The sequence below is a fragment of the Labeo rohita genome, chromosome 13, assembly GCF_022985175.1.
Source record: "Labeo rohita strain BAU-BD-2019 chromosome 13, IGBB_LRoh.1.0, whole genome shotgun sequence".
In the NCBI taxonomy this organism is placed as follows: domain Eukaryota; kingdom Metazoa; phylum Chordata; class Actinopteri; order Cypriniformes; family Cyprinidae; genus Labeo; species Labeo rohita.
In genome coordinates, this window is record NC_066881.1 from 19,242,588 (window position 1) to 19,268,863 (window position 26,276).

Sequence of the window (26,276 nt, forward strand, 5' to 3'; positions counted from 1 at the left end):
TAAAATGCCTTGATGGATTTGTATCTTACAGACAAACAGCTTTTCACTCTACAAGACATTGATTGATGAACTGGAGTTGTGTTGATTACTTGTAGATTATTGTGATGTTTTTAACAGATGTTTAAACTCTCATTCTGATGGCACCCATTACTCCATTGTTGAGCAAGTGATGTTAAATTTCTCAAATTTATTTATTTATTTATTATTATTTTTTTTTTTATTGTGGGTGAACTATTCCAGGGAACTGACCATTTCTGTGACTTGGCAGCATGAATAAATACAAATCTAATAACTGTGAATCTGTTTTAGGTATAGCTCTGACACCAGACTGTAAAAAACATTTAAGTGTATGACCATCGATCAAGGGGTTTTCCACCAGACATTATAGTCAGGTTAACAAGAGCAGATGACTTAAAACGTATCGTCATGGTGAGTCACTCATGTCATTATGGAAATTCACCTAAGGCATCTAACGTTCCACATGAAACACATGTGATATTTACATAGTGATTCTGCCTCTGTATTCAGACCTTTTTAAATGCATATTAAAGAACCGACCGTGGTGATCAAAGGCGTGGAAAAACATCTTTTATTGGTAAACAATTACTACACAGATGGATATGGAACATCAAGACAATATGAGGCTAATAGCACATCAAAAGACAAACTGAATTACACACAGATTCATACCAGAGAGAAAGAGAGAGGGGGAGAGATACAGGTGAAGCACAGATCACAAGCTATAGATGAAAGCAGAAGGGGGGCTAGAAAAGGACCGATGTCACATGGGCTGGGTAAACAGTGGCTAAAGAGCTTACACTGCCTTGTTTTAATCTACCATCCTGTGTAAATGTTATAGGTAAAATAACCAAACAATATTTTCACTCTCCATCTATCTGACTCAGGGCTTTTTGCTGATGTAAGCAAATTGAAAAACCCCACAGCTATCATTCAGCATGTCCCACTGGAGAACCTAAGACTCTAAAGTCTTCTGGTTCTGGACAGAGATTACACCCAATCTGTCAGTATGCGCCCGCTGCAAAGCGGTCCAGTTTAATCCAATAGGCTCATCGCCCACTCTTTGCTTCTCTCCATAAAAAGTGCATTGTTGTCCTAGCAGTGGCATTAGGAACGCAAGCCATGCGGTCAGTGGGAGCCGACCCAGCTGCTGACACAGTGCTGGCTGGAACAGAGCTCAGTATTTGACGAAGGGAACACAGAGCACCGAGCAGCTCTATCCCTGCAGTGTTTTACATATTACAGGGAGGGGAGAAAAAAGATTTCTGCTATTCGAACCTGTAAAGTATTTAAAAAGGAATAGCTACAATATCTGCAGCTGTGTGGTTTTGTGACAAACTCAGTAAGCATGTATTATGGTGCATGATGGAAAAAATACTGATCAGGAACTGTGGTGACTCTGTAGCTGGTGAGATAGTTCAGAATGATAGAAGGGGGACTGAGGCAAGTTGCCACACCTTTTACAGTGAATATTTCATCATTTATATAACATTCCATCATATAACTTCTTTTCCTTGTGTGTGTGACACATACTGTACCTTAAAGTTTAGGCTACAAAAATCCGTTAAACATTTCCACTGATATTGATTATTGTATTATAAATGTATAACATTAAATCAAAAATGACAGATGAAAAATATGTGAAAACTTGCCCCAACCTGACATTTATGAAAACACTGTTGTCCTAAGAGCACAGTTCAACCTTTTAGGTTAAAATGAACTTTATTATAAAGCTAACCGAATAACTTAAATATGTTTACTTCCAGAATGAAAATTACCTGCTAATTTACTCACCCACGTCATCCAAGATGTTCATGTCTTTCTTTCTTCAGTCTAATATAAATTAAAATTTAGAGTAAAACATTCCAGGATTTTTCTCCATATAGTGGACTTCAGTGGCGGCCAATGGGTTGAAGATCAAAATTGCAGTTTCAATACAGCTTCAAATGGGCTTATCTAGCAAAACGATTGGCCATTTTCTAAAAAAATACAAATTTATGTACTTTTTAACCACAAATGCTCGTCTTGCACTAGCTTTGTAGGGTTTTTTTTTTACTGGCGATACTTGGATTTAAACAACAGCATGGATTGCACGGTTAATGTACTACTGAATATGTTGTTTTGTTAATTTATAATTTATATCTAAACCACAGAAAAAACGCACATAAGCTGCTAAATCATATAAAGAGAGTATGTAGGAAAGAGCACAATATTTTGACAAATTAAAGTTAATAGGAGGTAAAGATGCATACAAGCAGTATTGATTAAGATATTAGCTAAATATTTCAGCTACCTCAGCGGAAATTATAAGAACAAACACAAATTGTCACGATTCTTGCCCTGGAAATCCTGGTTCACCACAAACGCCTTTTGTTCCAGTTTTTGCACTCTTCACCTTGATTTGTTTTAACTTTTGCCAGTATATAGTAGCTACTCAAAATGTTTTTCCTAGTTCGATCGATAAGTACAGCCCAAAACATGTTCAAATTGACCATTTTCAGCAGAAATAATCAGCAAAATATGAAAGTTTCGTTGGGTTCTGTGGCATTGTTTACATTAAGTGCCGCCAATATTGCCGATTGATACCGCGTCGTGAAAACACTCTATATTGAGGAAAATTCTACAATGTTGTCCTCAAAAAACCTAATTTCGTTGCGACTAAAGAAAAAAAGACATGAAGATCTTGGACGACATGGGGTGAGTACATTGGCAGGATTGTTCATCCTCATTCAAGTGATTTTTTTCTTTAAGGCAAGTCTGAATGTATGCTGTGGTTTCATTTTACTTTATCTTTACCCAACAGCTGTAGCAAAAACATTTCTATAATATTTAAATTTTGATTTATTTTAATTTATATCGAGACATATGATATCAACATTTTAATTGATTTAATTATTTTTAAAAACAGAATTCACAAAAATATTTGAATCTAAGTTAATATATTCTTTAATTAATGTGAATCGCACGTGTCAGCTAATAAACCAGCAAAATGCTACCAATAGAGGGTGGCGATGAGTAGAGGGTTTTGTTTGCGTTAAATCAGACTATGGCTCCTCCTTTTAAACCCACCAACAACTGCCCCTCATTCCAGCCCACCTCTCTCTCTCTCTCTCTCTCTCTTTCTGTCTTTCTCTCTCAGTGCATGGACTTCATCCTAGGTAGTGCACCATTAGAACAGCTGCGTTCCAGTTTCTCCGTGCCTCTCTCTCCCTGCGTTCACTTCCTTACTTTCACCCCTCCCTCTCGTGCTCTCTCCTCCTCTACATCCTCAATCTCTCAGCAGCAGCAGTTTGTGTCCTGAGAGAACTGGCACCAAACTGACGCATCCATGGGGCGAGCGCAGCATCTTTATTTCACCACATTACAATTTGAAGTCATATAGAGGGAACATTCACGTGAACGCAGCAAACACACTAGAGTCGTTCGGCGTTTCATCTTCCGGCTTAAAACTCTCAGTCGCACCATATCTGTCTGTATTTGTGACATTTGTAGCTGTGCTGAGCTGTGGTGATGGATGGGGATGCGTGTGTTCGCGTGTGGACTCGACCGCTGCAAGTGATGCTCCAGCAGAAGAAGATCAAAGCGCGGAGGAAAAAGCGCAAGGAGTTGTTCGGAGGACAGATGTGCTTCGTGGGGCTGCTGCTGCTGGCGGTGTCCGGCTTGTCCAGTTTGGCCGAGAATTCCGGTGAGTTTCGGTTCAGGATTTGTCAGGAATGTGTGTTTGTGAAGGCGGAGGGGGGTAATGGAAAGTTTTACGGGAGAATCATACTCGCACTCTGAACTGTTTTAGTTAGAGGACCGCACTCGCATTACTGCACTGAGTTAAAGGGAAACATGCACAATCACACTCTGAGCTCTTCAGTAATATACCTTTCTCTAAAACTGCTTAAGTTTACAGAATTACACGGCTGTTTTAGATAAACATGTTCGCACTGTTTAAAGAGTCCGCTACTGAAAACTGTTAACAATTTAAAGAATCGTAATCACACAATTAACGGTTTCAGAGAACTAGCACTATAAACTGTTTACAGAGCAAAACTTAACTGTTAGAGAACTGTAAACCACACGATGAAGTTTACACAGAGACTGCTAGCACCATAAAATGTTTTAGAAACATACAATATTAACTGCTTAGGGGAATGGTAATAGCGATAGAGAACTTAACTGTTTAAGTCAATAATAGGTACTCTACAATTAACCATTGTGGAGAATTGTACTCAAATTGTTAACCACATTAACACTGTCGCACCATTTTAGAGAGGTGTACTTAACACTGTTAGCTGTATTAACGAACTATACTTACAATATTAACCACTTCAGTGAGCTGTAGCACTAGAGAGCTTAACTGTTTAAGTGAACCATACTCTACAATTCACTGTTGTAGACAGATGTGCTTATATTATTAACCATAACACAGGTATACTTATGACTGTTAACTAAAGAGGTATACTCACAATATAAACTATTACAGAGAACCACTCTGTCACTATAAACAGTTGAAGACAGACATACTGTCACAGTTAATTCAGAGACATCCATGTACTTACATTGTTTCATGTTTTAGAGAATCATACACTAAAAGCTGTTTTAGAAAGCAATCATACTCATACTGTTAACGGTTTAATTTCACGGTTATTTAGATTCATTTTCATTAAGATTATAATCTTGTTAGTGTTAGTCATGGTGATGATGTATTGAGTGGATTGCTCTGAACTTCTGTCTTGATTTGTTGCAAGGCAGTTTTTTTCCTGCGAGTTTATGGTTTACTCACTTATTCACAAGCAATGAGAGTTAATTAGAACTGAACATAAATGTATTGTTAACTACAGGGATCCCTGATGATCAAAATCAACGTAGATTATAACATTATGTGCGTCATTAATTTGTTAAAACTTGTGCCAGCTGTGGCAGCCACTCTCAGAGACGGTAGCAGTGTCTGTACCTATTGTCTCAGGCTAACATGTTAAAAGCATGTATGTTTACATTATAGCGGCCAGGACTTGCATGAAGGTTTTTTCTTAAAAGTTGGCAAATATTAGCGTAAAGGCTTTTCTTATCAGCTTGTCTAGATTTGTCCGCTCTCTCATCTACGATACTATGCAATCTGAATCCATCCACATACAATACACTCCATCTGGCTGTTCACATCTTTGATACTCAGCACAAAAATAATGACTTTTTATAATAATCTTGCTATGAAATGTATCTCTCTAAAAGCTGTTCAGTGTTTGTGCATCTGTCGTAGTACCCTGACATCATACAAAACAAAAGATGTTTTTGTATAATGCTCTGCATGTTCACTTAAGGCCACCGTATTTGTAGATAATCTTGTTGTGTAACATAATTTCGACAACTGTGTATATTAAATACAGTGGGTATTTCATTTACATATACAGTGTTTTAATATATAGGAAGCTGTACTTTTGCAAATGCCAGGAGGGAAAGCGAAGAGGTGGATGTGGAGGGAGGAATAGGGAATGATGAAGGCAGGGAGAGCTGTGGCGAGTGGCCTGCCAGCCAGCACAGACACTGATATGAAGTGACTGCTCTGTCAGTTGCTGACTGGGTCTGACAGACATGCTGCCTGCATCTGGGCCAGCAAGTCAGGCCTCTGAGCTTCTTTATTGTTTTCTGAGGTTATTTATTTATTTGTCCTTTCTTTTCATCATTTCTCATGTCCCCCATTTTGTCTCTCGCTCTGTTTCTCACTACACTTATCTCTCTTTTGCACTATTTGGACAGGATTAGTTTTTCAAACGGCTTGAGTCAAATTATTAACAGAGGACATCTGTGATGTCATGTACTGATTCGGACGGGATTTGGATCTTTGTAGTTTGGATTTCTTTCACTTCATCCGGAGAAATCTGAATAAAAAAGGTAAATCCATAGTGAAGATGTGCCAGGTAGTGATGTAGCTCTATTTACGATATTATAAGTCATTAGTAAGTGTAAATACATGAAAAGAAGCCCAAAAATAATATATACAGCAATAAAAACATTGCAGATCTCCAGATCCAGATCTCCTCCAAGTTAGCAAAAAACAGTAGGCACCACATTTTTACTGAGAAACGTTTTTTTAAACAAACTAATCCCTCTGAAACTGGGTTTTTGATGTCAAATAATGTTCCTTGTGAGCCCAGATTCTTCCAGGTACCTCATGTTCATGCACGGCGTGCTCTCATCTGAAAGATGGACAGAGAAAAAAGAGTGAAAGAAAAAGAAATATGGACAATGTGTTAGATCTTCCTATTGTCTTAGATCATTTTGGACTTTACTAGAAAGTGGTTTGGCATGTTTGGCCTCAAATTTCGCAACACTTTCTCTAACAGGTTTAGGAAATGCACAGCACTGGAGAAACCTGATGTCTTTAAGATCGATAGATTTCTTCAGTAAGTGTCCCAGTTTCTGGTTGTTGTGTAATGCTTGTGAGCCCTTATTAATTTAAGCTGTTTTTGGAGATATATTTATCAAACCTAGAAATTTCTACTTTTGTCCCTTTATTTTCTATTGGAATTTTTTGCTGTTTATTTAAAGAAATGCAGCACAAGTTTAAATGTTTCACAAAAATAAATTTTAAAGGGGTCATCAGATGCCTATTTTCCACAAGTTGAAAACCAGACCCGGTCCTGGAGGGCCGGTGTGCCTGCAGCGTTTAGCTCCAACCTTAATCAAACACACCTGAACCAGCTAATCAAGGTCTTACTAGGTATACTTGAAACTTCCAGGCAGGTGTGTTGAGGAAAGTTGGAGCTAAACTCTGCAGGACACCGGCCCTTCAGGAACAAGTTTGGTGACCCCTGCGTTAGGGTCTTAATGAGAATTCTATAACGTACTTTGGTTAAAGTTTCTCAGTGGTAGTGTAAAAAACACCCTTTTACCTTGTCAAATCAGCCCTTTTCAGAGCATGCCATTTTGTTGCATTTGCCTTTAAATGCTAATGAGCTCTGCTCACCCCACCCCTCTTTTCTGTGAGGTGATGAGCTGTTCTGTTTACTTTAGCCACGTTTAACTGTGAAACTTGCTAACTAGCACTTTATTATGACAGGCAATTTGCAAAGATGCATAAAAAACCCTCATATTCACTTCTGTAGGTGAAGCTGCATCACGAATGATTTGCGTGAACATAAATGCATTTATGTAGATCGCCGGCCAGATCTCAGATGTCAGGAGTATATGACGACTGCTATGTTCATTATTACATCCAACAACAAAACACCTCAGTCGGGGACACTCTTGTCTTCCTCTGAGTCGAAACAGTGGTGCTCGGAGTGTTTACAGCTCACTCAGCTCACTCAGAGTAGGTCTAAGGTAAGATGGCAGTCAATTATCATGGGAGCGGCCTTGGTCTGTGTTATGTCACACAGACAAGATGCTGAGAATGGCTTGATTTGAAAAAGGGGATATTACTTATAAAGATTAAAAAATACCACTGGGTGGATTTTTATCATGATAGGGTGGTTGTGTACACACACCACCAACAAACATTCATGTTCAAACAACATGTAAAAGTGAGTTTTGCATCCGATGACCCCTTTAAAACAATAAAACTGCTGTAAAAAGTATTGTGACAGTTCCTGGTTGTCAAACGTTAAATGCATGGATGTTAAATTAAGATAAAGGCCTTGTCCACAATAATAAATTTTTTAAAAGACTCTCCAAAGTGGATACATTTGAAAATGCTGTTTTCACATTTTGCAGTTTGGACTGTGACAACGTAGGTTTTTAAAAACGAAGACGCAAGTTTAGTCATGTGACGCATATTGTACCAGTTGATATCTATGTTTATATCAGTACTGTGCCTGATATGTGCTATTCACACTTTTGCAACAGATATGTTTATTTGTGCACTCTTTATATCATAGTCCTGCAAAGATGACTGAAAAATGCTTGCGATTGCTGTTTGCGACAAAACAGTTGCATTTTAAATCAAACATATAGTGAGTGCGGCCTGGACGTGTCAGGAATGGTGAGATATTTTCATAAAGAAAATGATCCTGGCAGAAGAATTGCGTTTAAACTTATGTCTGTTCCATCTGTATCATCTCAGTGAACTTTTATGAGCTTTTACGCATGTGCAGTAAAGCAACTTTAACGTTTTCTGACATTTCAGTGTGGATGAGAAACTTTTGGAAAACACTTGATAGTGCTAGTGTGGATGAAGAGCCTTTTAAAATAAAAACACCGTTTTCAGATGTAGACGTAGCCATAGTCTGCACTTTTCTCAATATTTTATGTCCTTGACACTTCTGTCACTTGTGAACATGAAACAATAGACAACAGAACACCTGACTGTGGTCCTCAGACTGTGGTCCTCAGCAGAATGAATGAATTGTGTTTCAAATGAATGAAAGTCATTGCAGCGTGATAGACTGACCACAGGTGTCTTTACATGTATAGAAACCATAGGGCTTCATTTTGAAACAGTATCACACTGATCTGTGCTCAGAAGGTCATCTCTTTGTCCTTCTTTCTCTTTGTTACTATTTCATGTGTGAATAAGAGCTCAGTTAAACTTTCTAGTGGCCCTATCAAGCCAGGGCTGTATTGTCCGAAATCTTGCAATCATTGATAATGTACTTTTCAAACATAAAGGGATAGTTAACCCAAAAATTAAAATTCTGTCATTAATTTCTCACCCCTGTTTTACAAAGCTATGAGAATACTTTTTGAGTGCAAGAAAACAAAAATAAGACTTTATTGAACAATTCTTCTCCTCCAAATCACGTCTTCTGCCATTATCGGAAAAATTATGTGCAATTACGGTTGAACCACTGATGTCACATCGACTGTTTTACCAATGTCCTTACTATGTTTCTACGCCTGGGAACATTTCAGCTGCATTGCCGTCTATGCATATAAAATATCTTAATTTGTGTTCTGAGGATGAACGAAGGTCTTACGAGTTTGGAACAACATGAGGGTGAGTAATTAATGGCAGAATTTTCATTTTTGGGTGAACTATCTCTTTAAACATTAGTTTTTCTGTGGTGTATTGAATGATGTTGGTGCAAATTCTGTGTCAGCTGGTTGATAAACTGCAAGAATGACTTGTTGGATGCATCAGTTAGAATGAGTTGAAAATCACATTTAAACAACACATTAAATGTTCTTATGAAATTAGATGTGTTATAGAGTTACTATGATTTTTAGATATTTATTTATTTTAGATTTTTTTAAGGTAAATATTTTTTTTTTTATACATGCTTAAAAGTAAAAATAAAAATTAATTTAAATAAATTACAAAAATAACTTTTTATGGTGGGGTTATGAAACCCATGAAAATATTGGTAAGTCAGATACAAATTGGAACTACTGTCCAACCAAATAATCAGAAAAATCTTTCTTGTTTACCCCTATGAATGGAACTGATGCTGCCATAAATATATCATATATCACTGCAGTTTCTCGCAATAACTCTAACATTATAGGCATGACATGCAGGCTTTCCCCAATAACATTAATTCTCACGAAAGCTCCAAAATGTGGAGATAATGTCTCCATTCTATAGGTTACCTGGCTGCTTAATTGATTTTGCTTTCCAAGTAGGGTTACTTCTTGTTGCTCTTTACTCTCTTTCTTTCTCTCTCTCTCACATTCTCTTCTGACCAGCTCATTTATCATCCACTCTGGCCCACACCTTGCCTATAGTCTCGCTTTGGAGCGGCGCAGTTCATTATTTTAGCTGGTTTTACACCACGCTGGGCCACAAGCCTGACAGCAAGCTAGTCCCAGATGGATGACTTGAGATGGATCAGTGCCGTAAACGTAATTCTATACTGCGCAGACAAATTGAAGGTTTAGAATATGTGTGAAATGCCAGAGGTCTAACAGTGTTCAGGTTACAGATTTGTGGCCACTAAAACCCATGCACAGGTTATTAGGTGTCACTGTAACAAAGGTGTAAATTAAGTCTTCAAGGGATATTAGGACCATATCGGTTGTCAGGTGGTTTTTGATTTATTGGTATTAGTCAGTAATGGATATATTTATCATCTGGTAACAGATATTTAATTTTGAATGCTCCTTTTCACTTGTTTTTGGATCTTAGGTTACTTTTGCCATCATCTGTAGCACTGATTTAAAGAGATAGCACTGCATTACAACAAAAATGTATAATACATTTTTAATATTATAATTAATAGGTCTTCTGATAAAATGTTCTGTAAGCAAACAAAATATACTGACTCTGCGGTTTAGCTTTTACTTGAGCTGGTAAATGCAGCCTGTGATGTTGTTGTCTGGTGCACCGTTACCTACAAAAGCCATGCTTGCGCATCAAACCAGCCTCTCTCTACATGCCTTTGACAGCTAATCATTCACAATTCTGTTTGAAACATGGCTTTACGCATTAAGGCACAGTCTCGGCGCTAAATATACGCAGCACAGGCTGTCGTTTCTGCAGAATTTCTGAGATGTATTCACGGTGAATAAAAATCGTCATCCAGTCATTTGATCAAGTGTGAAGAGCAAATAATGGCTCATCTTTCAGTACATCACAGTTGGCAATTAAGCTCCTCGTTCAAGCACTGATTACAAAAATCATCTCAACACAGTCTAAATGTACAGCGGGAGACTCAGTAAAGTGAATCTTAAAGCTTAAAGAGAAAGCACTGTGCATATATTGAAGACTAAAATATATATTTTTTTAGCTTTCTCATTTCTAACATGATAGAGAAATGCAAACTTTAGTTCTTTTTTTATTTCTCAATAGTCTGTTTACATCATGAGGAGATTCTTGTCTATCAGTATCATGCAAAATCAACACTATAACCCAGATGTTTTGTACAGGAGTAGCAAAGTAAACAATATACACCATAACCTTAGTATTTGCACATGGAAGCCACAGTTAAAAATGTGTGAATGTCATTTCATTATATAACAAAATGTCAAAACAAATGTGGCATTTACTTCTTAAAGAAAGATAGCATGAGCTCACTTCACTAGCGAAATACTTAAAAAGGAAAACTCTAGCATCATTTGTTTGCAGATGACACCTGGTTTGATATTTTGAGTCTTATTTAATGAAGTTCCAACATTAAGTGTGCTCTACATATCCAAATATGTCCATATATGGCAAATGTATGTTACAGCATTAGAATGAAGTGACATTGTTATTAACTGTGCTGAGTTGTTTACAGAAGTTAACATAAACCTTGAGCATGATGTCAGTGATGGGTTCTAGCACAAGACTCATCTTGAGCTAGAATGTTTGATTACTAAACATATAATCAGAATGAATAGAAATAAAGGTGGAGTTGAAGTGGTGCAAGGATGACAGAAGAATTGTCACAAGAATGTGGTCGGCAGTTGTTTATATCAAACTTGTGTTGTGATTGGCAGGATTAGATAAACATGCTCTGAAATTTCATAGAAAGAAAATATCATCCTGTTCATCATCAGCTCTATTCATAGGGCACTGTTCACTACTGAATTAAAATTTCCTGATAATTTACTTACCCCATTTCATCCAAGATGTTCATGTCTTCCTTCTTCAGTCGAAAAGAAATTAAGGTTTTTGAGTAAAATATTCCAGGATTTTTGTCTATATTGTGGACATCAAAGGGGAACAGGGAGTTGAAGGTCCAAACTGCCGTTTCAGTGCAGCTTCAAAGGGCTCTACATGATCCCAGGAGAGGAATAAGGGTCCTATCCAGCATAACGATCTGACATTTTATAAAAAATTAAAAAAATTATGTCCATTTTAACCACAAATGCTTATCTTGTACTAGCTCTGCAATGCGCGTCTGCGACTTCACCATTACGTACTCACGTTGTAAAGGCCACAAGCAGTTATTTCTTCATCTGTGTACTTTGGTTCAAAAAGGGTAGGGCAAAAAACTCCATCTCATTTTCTCATCCAACTTCAAAATTTTTTTTTGTAAAGGACATTTGACTTTCTTTGAACGTTCGCTTTGTAAACATTGGGTCGGTATTTCCATGTGCTGTACGTCACACATGCAAATAAATGTCTCTATGATCTGCTTTTGGAGAAATATCGTAGTATGGTGCTATTCTATCAGTTGCAGTTCTGGTGCCTCCGTCTCAATATATTGTACAACGTGACATACACTACCGTTCAAAAATTTGGGGTCAGTACATTTTTATTGTTTCTTTTTTTTTTTTAAGAAATTAATACTTTTATTCACCAAGGATGTATTAAGTTAATAATTAAAAGTTTATTAAAAGTTAATAATAAATAATTTACATTGTTATAAAATATTTATATTTTGAATAAACACTGTACTTTTTAAACTTGTTATTCATGAAAGAATCCTGAAAAAAAAAAATCACAGGTTCCAAAAAATATTTGGCAGCACAACTGTTGATATTATCCAACATTGATCATTCTAATAAATATCCACATATTAGAATGATTTCTGAAGGATCATGTGACACTTAAGACTGGAGTAACAGCTGATAAAAATTCAGCTTTTCATCACAGGAATAAATTCTATTTTAAAGTATGTTAAAATAAAAAACATTATTTTATATTGTAGAAACATTTTGCAATATTACTGTTTTTTTTCTATATTTTTAATCAAATAAATGCAGCCTTGATGAGCATAAGAGACTTCTTTAAAGACTATTACAAGTCTTACTGACCCCAAACTTTTGAACGGTAGTGTACATTCACGTCAGTGTTAACTCAGTGGTAGAGTTACACTCACAGGACACTGCACTGCAATCACAAAAGTAGATTATTTGCCTTAAAGCCTTGCCGGTTAAACATTTCATATGCGCGCTGTTCCAGTCCGAGTACACCTGAAGCGCACGTACACTATAGTAGTGCCTGTTTACTGAACCAAGTTATGTATCGCACCTGATTGCGCTAACACTGTCAAAACATACAAGGTTTACATATAAAAACAGTTGTTTACGTCTAAAGTGAAAGTAAACAATTGAGAGAAAAACGGATGCGTGTCTGTATATTAGATGCGTGCAGTTCTTAAAGGAGAAGTCCACTTTCAGAACAAAGATTTACAGATAATGTACTCACCCCCTTGTCATCCAAGATGTTCATGTCTTTCTTTCTTCAGTCGTAAAGAAATTATGTTTTTTGAGGAAAACTTTTTTTATGGATTCTTCTCCATATAATGGACTGATATGGTGCCCTGAGTTTGAACTTCCAAAATGCATTTTATATGCGATAAGACCCTTCTTTCTCGGCTGGGATCGTTTACAACCGCATTTGGGATCGTTTGAAGCTGCATTTAAACTGCATTTTGGAAGTTCAAACATGGGACACCATAGCAGTCCATTATATGGAGAAAAATGCTGAAATGTTTTCCTCAAAAAAACATAATTTCTTTACGACTGAAGAAAAAAAGACATGAACATCTTGGATGAGAAGGGGTACATTATCTGTAAATCTTTGTTCTGGAAGTGGAATTCTCCTTTAAAGTGACAGCAGACTGATTGTACTAAACATGCCGCTTGTCATTAAAGTTGATAGTTCACCCAAAAATGATAATTCTGTCATTATTTACTCACTTACGTGTTGTCCCAAACCTGTATCAATTTCTTTCTTGTGCTAATCGCAAAATAAGATATTTTGAAGAATGCAGGTAACCAAACAGTAGCTGGTCCCCATTGAATTTAATAATAGAAATGATCAAATAGATTGTTTAACAGAAAAAAGAAACTCATTCAGGTTTAAAACAACCTGATAATGGATCCTGGAAAAAAAATCCTGGAATGTTTTACTAAAAAAAACTTTTTTTGACTGAAGAAAGAAAGACATGAACATCTTGGATGACATAGGGTTGAGTAAATTATTGGGAAATTTTTAATTCTGGAGTGAACTAATCCTTTAAAATGAAGGAATTTTCACTATTGATGAATAGAGTCAGACCTGAATGTGAGATAAAATAATGGCTAAATAACTAGTTTGATTAGCATTATCCAATAGTGTTTGCAGCGTCAAGGACATTAGCAGAAAGTTATTTCATTTTATGATAATCTTTTTTAAATAAAATTTAATTTTTAATACATTTAATTAAATGTTATAAGGATAATTATCTTATTTGTAATAATCACAAAGCCCTCTTCCTAGGCCTGATTTAAAATCCAATTAGCAACCTATTTTACTCCTGTAATATTTTTAGAAAGTAAATATAGTTGTTTTTGATTTCATTTGGACAGTTTGTCAATTTCTTGAATAACCTGAGAGAAAAATTCTCTGTAGTTTCTCAGTAATTAACAAAAGGTATTGAATCCCCCAATAGAACGTCCCTAATTAATACAGTGGTTTTATTTTAGGCTAGCAGTCTATTTTGGAATACACAAGACAATTTAGTCAGGACGTAGGCAGCTGCCGCCCTGGAGCGCATGACGAGGTGAAAAGGCGATGGAAAGAGAGAGAAACAGCAAGGGGTTTTCTATCTGCTGGCTCCTCCCGGATCCCTCCACATGCCTCTCCTGCAGCCGCCCTCACGTGTAGCGCAGGTCATTAATTCAGGGAGGAGGGGGCGCCCTACATACCTTTTCTCTCACTATATATATAGCATGCTCTAAATGTCCTCATTAGAGGTGTGATTTATGATGCCCCTACACTCCACCTTCTTTATGTTTGTGCTGCGGTAAGAGCAGCTCAGGCCCTGCATTGCATCTGTTTATGGAGTTTGCAAAAGCCAAAACCGCTCTGACCGAGTAAATCAAATGCAACGCACAGTTCAGCAGAACACAGCAAGACCACTGAACATCTCCTAGAGAGGCTCTGGCCAGCCAGTGAGCGAGCGAACGGATTGCACACAGATGTTTGAAATATTTTAGACGTATGGAGATGAAAACCAGCCACACACTGAAACGTAGCAAGGACAAGCACGTTGTACGGGCACTCTGTATACCGAGATGACCTGCCAGAAATGTTATGCGCTGAAAACAACATGTTCTCAAGTTCACTTTACAGACATTAGTATGCTGATGTTTTTCAGTGTGGGAGATATTAAACATGAGCTTGGTAACTTTAAATCTGATGGCCTGTGTCCGGCAGCTTCTATTTGTGAGATGAGGTTCCATCTGTTTCAAAGCCAGACTGAAGTTGTCCCCATGTTTACTGCCTTTATCTGTATTTATTGCAAGTGTTATGCAATAGAGAACCATTTGTACATTTGCTTAAGTAACTAAGTCCCTAGTTCTTAGATGTTAATGTTGTGTTACTGTTTAAACTGTAGTAGCCTGCTTTTTAATGGACATTTTTGATTTTGGGTTCATCTAATAAGGTCTCAGACATCAGACTGAAAAAAAACAATAATAAGATTTCATAAAATATATCAGCGGCAAATTCCAGAAGATCTGGCCGAGGTAAGGCTGCTCTGGGTGGGTTCATCAGCACTGAACGCCCTTGGAGCTCACATCTCTGAAAATATTGAAGCAGATTTTCAAATACACAATGTTTATTAACAAACCTCATATTTGAAGTTTAAACAAGTACATTCTCACCCAAAAAAATCTTAAAACTACATTCCGTGACACAAAAACAGTGTTATTTATGAAATTATAGTGGATTTGGACATTGACACTCACTGAAGTACTGAAAGCGGAGTGATACAAATGATGAAATGGTTGAAGTTCCGAATATCACTAGAATATCACACTTCTCTCAGCCAATCAGATTTGAGGACCAGAAAATATAACTGTTTTCTGTTTGAATATATTTTAAAATGTAATTTATTCCTGTGATGGCAAAGCTGAATTTTTAGCATCATTACTCCAGGCTTCAGTGTCACATGATCTTTCACAAATAATTTTAATGTGCTGATTTGGTGCTCAAGAAACATTTCTTCTCATTATTTTTTATTATTATTTCCAAACATCCTTAAAAGCTTGTACATTTTTTCTGAAGAGGATGTATGTTCAATTACATTTGTTTTGTGCTAAAATTGTGCTTACATTTGTTTTGTGTTGAAAATGTGTCTTGTTGTCTTACACAATTTTCTATAATAATTTCTCGAAACGAATTAAGGGTTATTCCACGAAATCGGTGCCTTTTCCACTTGGAAAAATTGAAAAATAAAAAAGTTGAATCAATATTTTTTAAATATCCATAATATTAGGACACCTTAAAATGACAAGAAATTGTATTGTGCCATTTCAGGCTATGCAATTTATTATTTTATGACTATTTTTCTACCTCATGTTTTAGTCACTTTAAACTCTGTTACCAACACAAGTGTTACTAGATAATATAGCTGAATTAAAACTCATATGCCACTGAATGATATAGGCACTAGCTCAATAATATACCAAGGGTGAGCTTTAAAATGTTTGAATTTTACACAGACAATCTTTAAAGACAGGGTCAAACCTAATCAATATCATCCCTGTTACCCACGTGAAAACCTGTTACTCTTAAAAGTAACAGATTGATAGTAACATATTAAATAATATCAAATATCCTTTACAAATACAATTATCCTTTATGTATTTTTAATCCCATTTTATTAATGGGATTTAATGGGATTTCAACCACACTAATAGGCAAAAATTACATTTGTTGTTCTTTTTTTTTTTTTTTAATTGCTAAAGAGTGTTGAACTTTCTTCTCATGTGTTCTACTGTATACATGTGAATTTACTTTACCTTTATGTTTTTGGTGTGTTCAAAAATATAACTTTTTATATTAAAAAAAAGCCCTGCCCAGATTTAAAAAGTAACGCAAAAGTAACATGACGCATTACTTTCCACAAAAAAGTAACTATGTAATGTAATTAGTTACTTTTTTAGGGAGTAACGCAATATTGAAATGCATTACTTTTAATAGTAACTTTCCCCAACACTGTTTGTTATTATATTAAATCTATGTTTGATTTTTCCTTAGGGATGCAAAAGGCATTGATTTCGTGGAATGACCCTTAAATGTCTTTCTGAGTATTCGATTGCATTTGTTGACATAGCAGTCTGTATTATGCTACTTTTCATATCTGTCAAAATATTTCTCATTATGATAGTTAAACAATGACTTGTCATTGATTTCAACAAAGTGTTGGTGTAATCTAAGTTCTAAGTGTCCTGAGTGATGATACAGTACATTTCAAATAGCTAAACCGCTCCGCTGTCAGCAATTAGCATGGAACCCCAGCACACGCTGTGTGTGCTAGCACATTCAGATAGCCTTTCACCTGTGCTAAGAGGGGAAGAAGAACTGATTAGCTTTTTAATTGTCTGATTCAGATCAAACGTGAGCTGACTACCATGCAGTGTAGTGCAAATTACGAGTAAGGATATGAGAAAGTAGCTCATTACTTTTCACACAGGATTACCTTTCATTCAAATAAGCATTTTTTCTCTGTAAAAAAAGACAAATATGCTTAAGATATTAAAATCCACTATGAAAGAATAATGAGTTCTGAGCCTTTAATCTTTTGACTGCTTTGAATTTATATAAGCCCTTGTTTGATATTCTGTCTGATTACATAAAGCCACAGTTGAAACATATTTGAAGGTGGTATGTTGGTTTGCAATGTAACCTGCTGAGGAAGAAAATACTGACTCAAGATATTTTGGTGGAGTTGATGATGTTGTGACTGTCCCAAGGTGCCTGTATGGGAGAGTGGCCAAAAGAACCCATTACTCCAAAAAGAACAATGAGTTGGATAAAACAGAGGAATCAGACTCTATGATGCAGGATGAGATTTTGTGGTCCAGTGCCACCAAGACACATTTTGGAAGCCAAAATGCAATGTCATTTTGTGTGGCACAAATGTAACACCTCAAAAACACAGTGAAATATGGTGTTAGCGTTAGTGGGACTGTTTTCATCATCAGGGACCGGACATCTTGTTAAAACAGAAGGAAGAATGTGTTATCTAAATAACCTCAACAACCTTTAGTAAATCTCTAAGATGATGGGGGGAAAATGGTGTGCAAAAACACTGGTAAATACTTTGTATTGCTTTACAATGTGACACTTGAAATATATTGACGTGGGGGTTGAAGATAAAATTACATGGTTAAAAAAAAGAGGATGGATATGGTGATATGGTGCAAATTGTCCTTTGGAGTATGATTGACAGTCTAACTGTGGCAGTTTATTAACACTATTTGTGATCTGAGTAATTTTAAATGATAGTGATTAGTGAAGTGATTATTGTATTTGCAAAAAATGACATTTTAAACAATGAATGTAAGTATGACTTTGTTCATTGAACTGAAAAACTGTTTTCAAATTATTATTCAAACTGTATAAAGGGATAGTTCATCCAAAAATGAAATTATGTCGTGAATTACTCACCCTCATGTCATTCCAAACCCGTAAGACCTTTGTTCATCTTCAGAACACAGATATTTTTTGATGAATCCGAGCGCTTTCTGACTTTGCATAGACAGCAATGCAGCTGACATGTTTAATGCCCATAAATGTAGTAAGGACATCGTTAAAATAATCCATGTGACATCAGTGGTTCAACCTTATTGTTATGTAGGTACAAGAATACTTTTTGTGCGGAAAGAAAATAAATATAACAACTTTATTAAACAATTTATTCTCCTCCCTGAACATGCATTGAAGACTGACAGAGAGAAGATGAAATTGTTGAATAGTCATTATATTTGTTTTCTTTGCACACAGAAATATTCTCTAGCTTTATAAAATTACAGTTGAACCACTGATGTCACTATTTTCCCGATGTCCTTACTACCTTTCTGGGTGTTGAACATGTCAGTTGCGTTGCTGTCTATGCAGGGTCAGAAGGGTCTCGGAGTTCATAAAAAATATCTTAATTTATGTTCCAAAAATGAACAGTCTTATGGGTTTTGGTACAAATTTTTCCATTTTTGGGGTGAACTATCCCTTTAAAGGAGAAGTCCACTTCCGAAAGATTCACATATGTGACCCTGGACCACAAAAACAGTCATAAGGGTCATTTTTTTCCAAATTAAGATTTATAAATCATCTGAAAGCTGAATAAATAAGCTTTCCATTGATGTATGGTTTGCTATGATAGAACAATATTTGTTTAAGATACAGCTATTTGAAATCTGGAATCTGAGGGTGCCAAAAAAAATTTATATTGAGAAATCCCCTTTAAAGTTATCCAAATTTAAGTTTTGATATATTTACATTAAGAATTTTATAAAATATCTTCATGGAACATGATCTTTACTTAATATCCTAATGATTTTTGGTATAAAACAAAAATCAATCATTTTGACCCATACAATGTATTTTTGCTATTTCTACAAATATACCCCAGCGACTTAAGACTGGTTTTGTGGTCCAGGGTCACATATAACTCACCCCCTTGTCATCCAAGATGTTCATGTATTTCTTTCTCAGTCATAAAGAAATTGTTTTTTTAGGAAAACATTTCTGTATTTTTCTCCATATAATGGACTGATAAGGTGCCCTGATTTTGAACTTCCAAAATGCAAATTAAACGCGGCTTCAAACGATCCCAAATGTGGTTGTAAACGATCCCAGTCGAGGAAGAAGGGTCTTATCTAGTGAAACGATCTGTAATTTTCATATGTGATTTCAATACTTTTTCATCTCAAACGCTCGTCTTGCCTTTCTCTCAGTTAGGGTAGACAGTTAGACAGTTAGGGTATGTCGAAAAACTCCAATCGTATTTTCTCCGTCAACTTAAAAAATCATTTCAAAATCATCCTACATCACTGCAGAAGTACCGACCCAGTCTTTGCAACATAAACATGCAAAGAAGATCAAACACCCTTAACAAAAAAGATAAACCAGCGATATAGGACAATTTCAAAGTTGAGTGAGAACATGAGATGGGAATTTTTCAACATACCCTAACTGTCATGAACCAGAACAAAAACAGTCCAAGCAGAGTAAGACAAGATGAGCGTTTGGCATTAAAAAGTGCATTTTTAAAAATGAAAATAACTAATCGTTTTGCTAGATAAGACCCTTCTTCCTCGGCTGGGATCATTTACAACCACATTTGGGATCGTTTGTAGCCACATTTAAACTGCATTTTGGAAGTTCAAAATCGTCCATTGTATGAAGAAAAATGCTGAAATGTTTTCCTCAAAAAACATAATTTCTTTAGGACTGAAGAAAGAAAGATATGAACATCTTGGATGACAAGGGGGTGAGTACATTATTTGTAAATCTTTGTTCTGGAAGTGGCCTTCTCCTTTCATTGTTCAAAACTGTGTAATTATACAGGTTTTGGGTTTACCTGGCTCTAATTGGATATAAAAACATCAAAAATATTAAAATGGGGCTAAATCAGTAGACCTCATTACTCAACTAGTTAACCTTTGAGAACTTCTACTACTGTAGTCATTTTCTATCTCCATATTTGTAATTTAGTATGCATTTAGTATGATATAGTAGTGATGCTACGCTGAGCGACGCCCCAGAAACCATCTCTCTCACTGCTTTAGCCAGAGCCTCAATTCTTTCTGACTGCCCCTCCAGTCCTTTGAAGATTGATCGGTGGAGATGAGGCTCTTGTCCAGCTCTTCTGGCTGACAGCAGACATGCACAGCAGGAGCCGCACCGCCAGCAGTCACTAATGAGACTATTAATGGCCTGTCACATCCATAAACGACCCATTACTGATAGCCAATCACTGACTTTATATATAACCACGATAGATTCACTCCTGATGGTTTGTTTAATCATTTACCCCGTAGTCTGATCATTAACTATACTGTACAATTCTTAGACAGGTCATTCCCATGCTTTTCCTGAGACCCTCCAATATAACCAGCACTCATGAAATCCCATATAATTTAATACACTTGTGTATATATATATATTTTTTTTCATTTTTAGTTTGTTTCACAGTAAATATTGGTCTAAAGCCGCACTTATGTATTTATTTATTAATTTTACACTTTTTTTGATATTTACTCCCTAATGGTCCCTTGGGTTCCCTGTTTCCTATCCAAGCAGATGTTTTCCTTCTGTTACGTCACTAATGTAAGACAGTGTTTCCACAACACCTTAAATTCTACCTTGCTTTTCTCTTCTGATTTGTTTGTACCTCTCCTCTCTCCCTAACTTTGTTTGACTAGTACTGTCCCATATTCAAGTTTTGGCCTAATGAAGATAAACTAGGTAATTACGGTTTTGGCAGAGTGGAAGTATGCAGTGTTATATTTATCCACTTTGACAGTATGGGGTCGGATGTGTAAGGGCACTTTGAATCTATAGGATAGAATTTCCCGGGTAGTTCCTCTTCGCAACAGCTGCTATCTGGGACAGTCTTCTGTGGGACAGGTCCTCAGGTGATGTGCTGCAGATGTGGCCAGATAGAGCAATCTATTTTCTCTTTGACAGTGTTTAAAGTATATAGCACAAGCATCTGCAAGCTTTCTTCATAGAAATAGCACTGTTAGTGACAGGCTTTCTTTGTAGACCATTACCATTAAACTTAGTTATATAAACACCTGCTTTTAAAATTCATTTTATTTGATAAAGGCAAATAGTTTTGTCATATATCCTTATGGTTAAAGGTGAAGCATGTGATTTCTCCACCACTAGTGGCACCAAAAGGAACTTCAATTAACAGGTCCTAAATTAGTGTGGTATTGCAGGTAGATAGCTTTTGATATGTGGCAAATAACTAATGGAGGACTCTTGGGAATGATGATCTGTACTTTCTGTGGCTCTCTTTGGGGCATATGCACCTAGAGGCCTTATTATTTATTACTTAGAAGTGACTAAAATACTACTGAGAAGTAAATAAGACCCTTTCCATTAATGATGCTGCCTGTTACAGTATCATATTTGAGTAAATCTTTAATGAGCATTATTGTTGGTTGACAAGTGCATCCAGTGACACTAAAGTCGCCCTACTTTTCCGTTAATTTATAGATTATTCTGTAATTTGACCTCATTCAAGATAATTTTGCATCTGCAAACAGCGTCCCCGAAATAGCACTGCAGTAAAAAGAGTAAAGTTGCATAATCTGTCTTAGTCATGTTTGCTCTCTGTGAAATTACTTGAACATCAGGACAAGCACCTACGGCTCTTTCTTTGTAAAGGGAGGTCCTTTGCCATAATGCGTCCTTGTCTTTCAGCTATATTTTTTTTATGCTGTATTATTGTAAAACACTAAGTATTTAATGCATGCATGTTTATCTCTAGGGTTTGGGCATTTAACATGCTAGAGGGTTTTTGCTTTATGACATACACCATGTTGTCTTTGTAGATATAACAAAGAAGGGGATGAAGAACCTGGTTATGTAATATATTATGTTTTTGGAAATGGTCACTGGTTTCATAATAAAGGTGATATAAGTGATGCTGCAGACATGCTCTGGGCTGGTGCAATAGCACATAGAAACCATATATATACAGTATATACACATATACATATATATACACACATACATATGTGACCCTAGACCACAAAACCAGTCATAAGGGTCAAATTTGTATGAAATTTTTTAAAATAAGATTTATGGTTTGTTAGGATAGAACAAAATTTGGCCAAGGTACAACTATTTTTGAAAATCTGGAATCTGAGGGTGCAAAAAAAATCCAAATATTGAGAAAATCGCCTTTAAAATTATACAAATTAAATTTTAGCAATGCATATTACTAAACAAAAAATACGTGTTGATATATTTATGGTAGGAATTTTAGAAAAATATCTTCATAGAGCATGATCTTTCCTTAATATCCTAATGATTTTTGGCATAAAAGAAAAATTGATCATTTTGACTCGTTCAGTGTATTTTTGGCTATTGCAACAAATATACCTGTGCTACTTAAGACTAGTTTTGTGGTCCAAGGTCACATATATAAATCCTTATAGTTATCACAAACTCAAATGGCTCGAAGTCATGAAAGTTAACTTTGGTCAAAAGGTGTGTGAAACTTCATTGTTACATAATGTATTTTTATACAGCTAGAAAAATAATCCACAAGTCACCACATGTGCATTTTCAATCTCAGTGAGGGACTGTCTCTTTAATGGGGTCTCTTGCAGAGGTGCCTTAGGCTCTCTGGTGCAGCTGCATGCTGAGACTTTCACATTTGTTACTTCTGTGGAGTATCTCAGACTTCTTCTTGTGTTAATATAAATGTTTAAGGAAAATGACAGTTATTTGCATGCACTTCATGTAAAATGTAATGCAAAAGCAATGTTCTTTTTTTTTAAGAGATAGAGCTTATGCCTTATTCTTTATTTCATGCATTTTGGGGTTTTGACTCTGCACGTGTACTGCTGTGTTTTCTGTGTGTGATTAGCCGTGTTCATCTGAGCGTGATGTCGTCACTGTTCTCCTCTGGTCTCTGCGGTTACGTCACATCTCCATAGTAACTTCCTGCCTCCCCCCGCATGAGTGTGTGCAGTGTGCATTCTGGCTCGCTGCACAGGTAATGCCATTTCTGTGCAGCATGTCAGAGAGAAACACAATATTTCCAATGAAGCTGGCACAATGAGCCAGAGCTCTGCTCACTCTAATGGAGCTGCTACATTCCTCTTTATCACGCGTTTGAGGTTAGAACCTACATGGTTAATTACTTAGACAATTAGTTACATTTTAGCACTGTAGAGTGAGAAATGAATCACTAATTCACTAATTCAACAGTTGCAATAACAGCATACACCTTATTTACTAACCACCCATAGTGCAGTTTAACGAGGCTCCATATTTGACATTTAAAGACATAAAAAGACAATAAAATTCTATCATTAATTACTCACCCTTGTGTCGTTCCAAACCTGTAAGATCTTCGTTCAACACAATTTAAGATGTTTTTGATGAAATCCGAGAGCTTTCTGACCTTTTATGGACAGCAAGGCAACTACTACTACTAAAAAGGTAGGAAGGATATCAATAAAATAGTGACATCAGTGGTTCAACCATGATGTTATGAAGCTACAAGAATACTTATAGCTTGTAAAACTGTAAAACAAAAATAACAACTTTATTCACAATTTCTTCTCCTACATGTCAGTCTCCTTCAAAGCACGCATGTTGTGCCGCTGACGCAGGAGCCGTCGTTCTAAAACCTGGATGCACTGTGACTACCTTTCACGACCTGTACTGTTTTTAGTCCTTGAACGTTGTAGTTGTGTTGCTGTCTATGCAGGGTCAGAAAGCTCTCAAGTTTCATCAAAAATATCTTAATTTGTGTTCTGAAGATGAACAAAGGTGTTATGGGTTTGGAATGACATGAGGGTGAGTAATCAATGACAGAATTTTCATTTTTGGATGAACTAACCCTTCATCCACTGGCTTTCTTTTCTGCACCTTATTCACAAAACTCGATGCTATTTGCTTTCTGAAATCAACATTGAATTTTATTTAAAAGAGGTAAATATATTAGAATCAAATGATGAACAAATGATGGAGAAGAGTGTTTATACAGACGTATAAAGCACACTTTTACCAATCATTCAGCATTATACATTTCAGCATTTAGATTCATTTATGGTACTATTTTATTGCTGATTTGAAATATTGAAACCACACCTTTTCCCCATTCAGTTTGATAAATACAGGTAAAGACCATGTATTTACCAAGATTTACTCATATTACCAGTAATGGGAAAAAGTGTGTAATATCAGAATAAGTCCCACCTTCTAAAAAAAAAGAGGCAGTCGCCAACTGGCAAAGTCATTGCGTCACTGCAGCTGCCATTAGAAATTCCAGTTCCCATAGAAACAGCTAGTGTCCTGAGACACATGCTTGGGACTGCACATGTGCATTGGTTGGACCAACTTGAAATAGGCATTTTTAAAGGTTGTTTGAGCATTAGAAAAAAAATAAAATTCATGCCAAGTGTTGTAGCTGATTTGAAATCCATTATGTGTAATTATCAAGTTTTTAAAATTTCGATATTTCGCTATTCAAGTAGCTACCTGATCTCATGACAAAAATGTACCTGTGGGAATAATTTTTTGCGAGACGCGGAATACATACCAATAGGTACATATGATTGCAGGCGGTAAAACAGCAAGCACTTGTAGTTGTTTTCGTATACAGTAATAATTATTGTAGGGCTGTCGCAATTCGTTGATTCTAGTTAACTATTCGATTTTTTAAAAAATCCTCAATTTAATTTTGCCCGCATTGAGCAACCGGCAAAATACCGGAAGTTGCATAATTGTGAATTCACAAATGCTGTGATTCAGTTAAATATATAAATATATGCGATGCAGGTTTAGTTTATGTGCTTTAATTACTTACATGCGCGTAGGTTACATACTTGCCCGATCGCGCAGTAAAGTGTAGAAAGTATTATAAGGCCGTATGCGTCCTCTACAGGCCTTTGTTGTAATGCGTAATGTACATTAGCTCCATTGTTTATAATACATTATGTTTTAACAGTTTTGTTAAATAAAACCAAATGATTTCTTGCTTTGATACTTTAAACTAATTATTATTGCATCATTGATATTATTTATGTATTTTTAAGTCATTCTAAAGGCTACTGTTCACTTATATCTAGTTTTATTACCACAAAAAAAAAAAAAAAAATTAGAATTATAGGGCCCTATAAAATCCTTTTCATTTCCAAATGTTTTTTTCCATTTTAATTTTTGTATACAATGTTTTAATGGTTAAATTACATTTTATTACTCAAAAAGCCTGTCTAATTAATTGTGTTTTATACTTTTATTTTGATCAAAATCTGTTTTTTTTTTCAATACTTTTCTGGATTCCATTTTAATGGTTCCATTAAATTTAATAATCCCTAGATTACAGCTTGATATGTTTCGCTATCTGGACGTAACAAGCTTGCTTGGTAGTGCAGCCACTTGAATTTAAAATGTCAAATCCTTGTGTATGAATCCTGTGAAAAACATGACTCACTTATGACAAAAGAGCTGAAAGATGAGAGATCGAAAAACAAGCTAAAACTACATGCTTGCGATTGCGTTTTTAACATCACGTTCACTTTTGTTCATCGGGTAGGTTTCGGTGTAGTGCAGATGGTACGATATTTTAAATCGTCATGGAACATTAGAATTGTAGCGGCACTCAACAACATTTCAAGACAGAACTGCGGTGACACATACAAAACCAACGTCAGATAAAACATACCATATATACATGCACTCTTTTAGCGTCACTCAGTGGACATTTCTGTTGGAAACTGCAGTGATATGTAGTTATTGGTACGTATTCCACGTCTCGCGACAATGTTCCCACAGGTACGTTTTCGTCATGAGACCAGGTTCTCAAGTCTTGCATGCCTGAAATAACTGCTCAGAGGCATTCCAAATATGGCCGCCGAGTGAAATGACTTTCCTCGAAAAGGACTTTGACTGTTGTCTGTTGCATCCTCTAAGAACTGACCTGCAAAATCAAGAATTGCAGCAT

General features: G+C 36.1%; 1 protein-coding gene across 1 annotated transcript in view; it reads left to right on the forward strand.

The window, feature by feature from the left end:
- The first annotated feature begins 3,146 nt into the window (after nt 1-3,146).
- The window catches only part of slc24a3 (solute carrier family 24 member 3), a 92,362-nt gene continuing 69,232 nt past the window's right edge, over nt 3,147-26,276 (forward strand). The window contains exon 1 of the mRNA XM_051126044.1: nt 3,147-3,703. Within this exon, the coding sequence (XP_050982001.1) occupies nt 3,529-3,703 (175 nt within the window). The 5' untranslated portion in view covers nt 3,147-3,528. The remainder of the gene's footprint in view (nt 3,704-26,276) is intronic.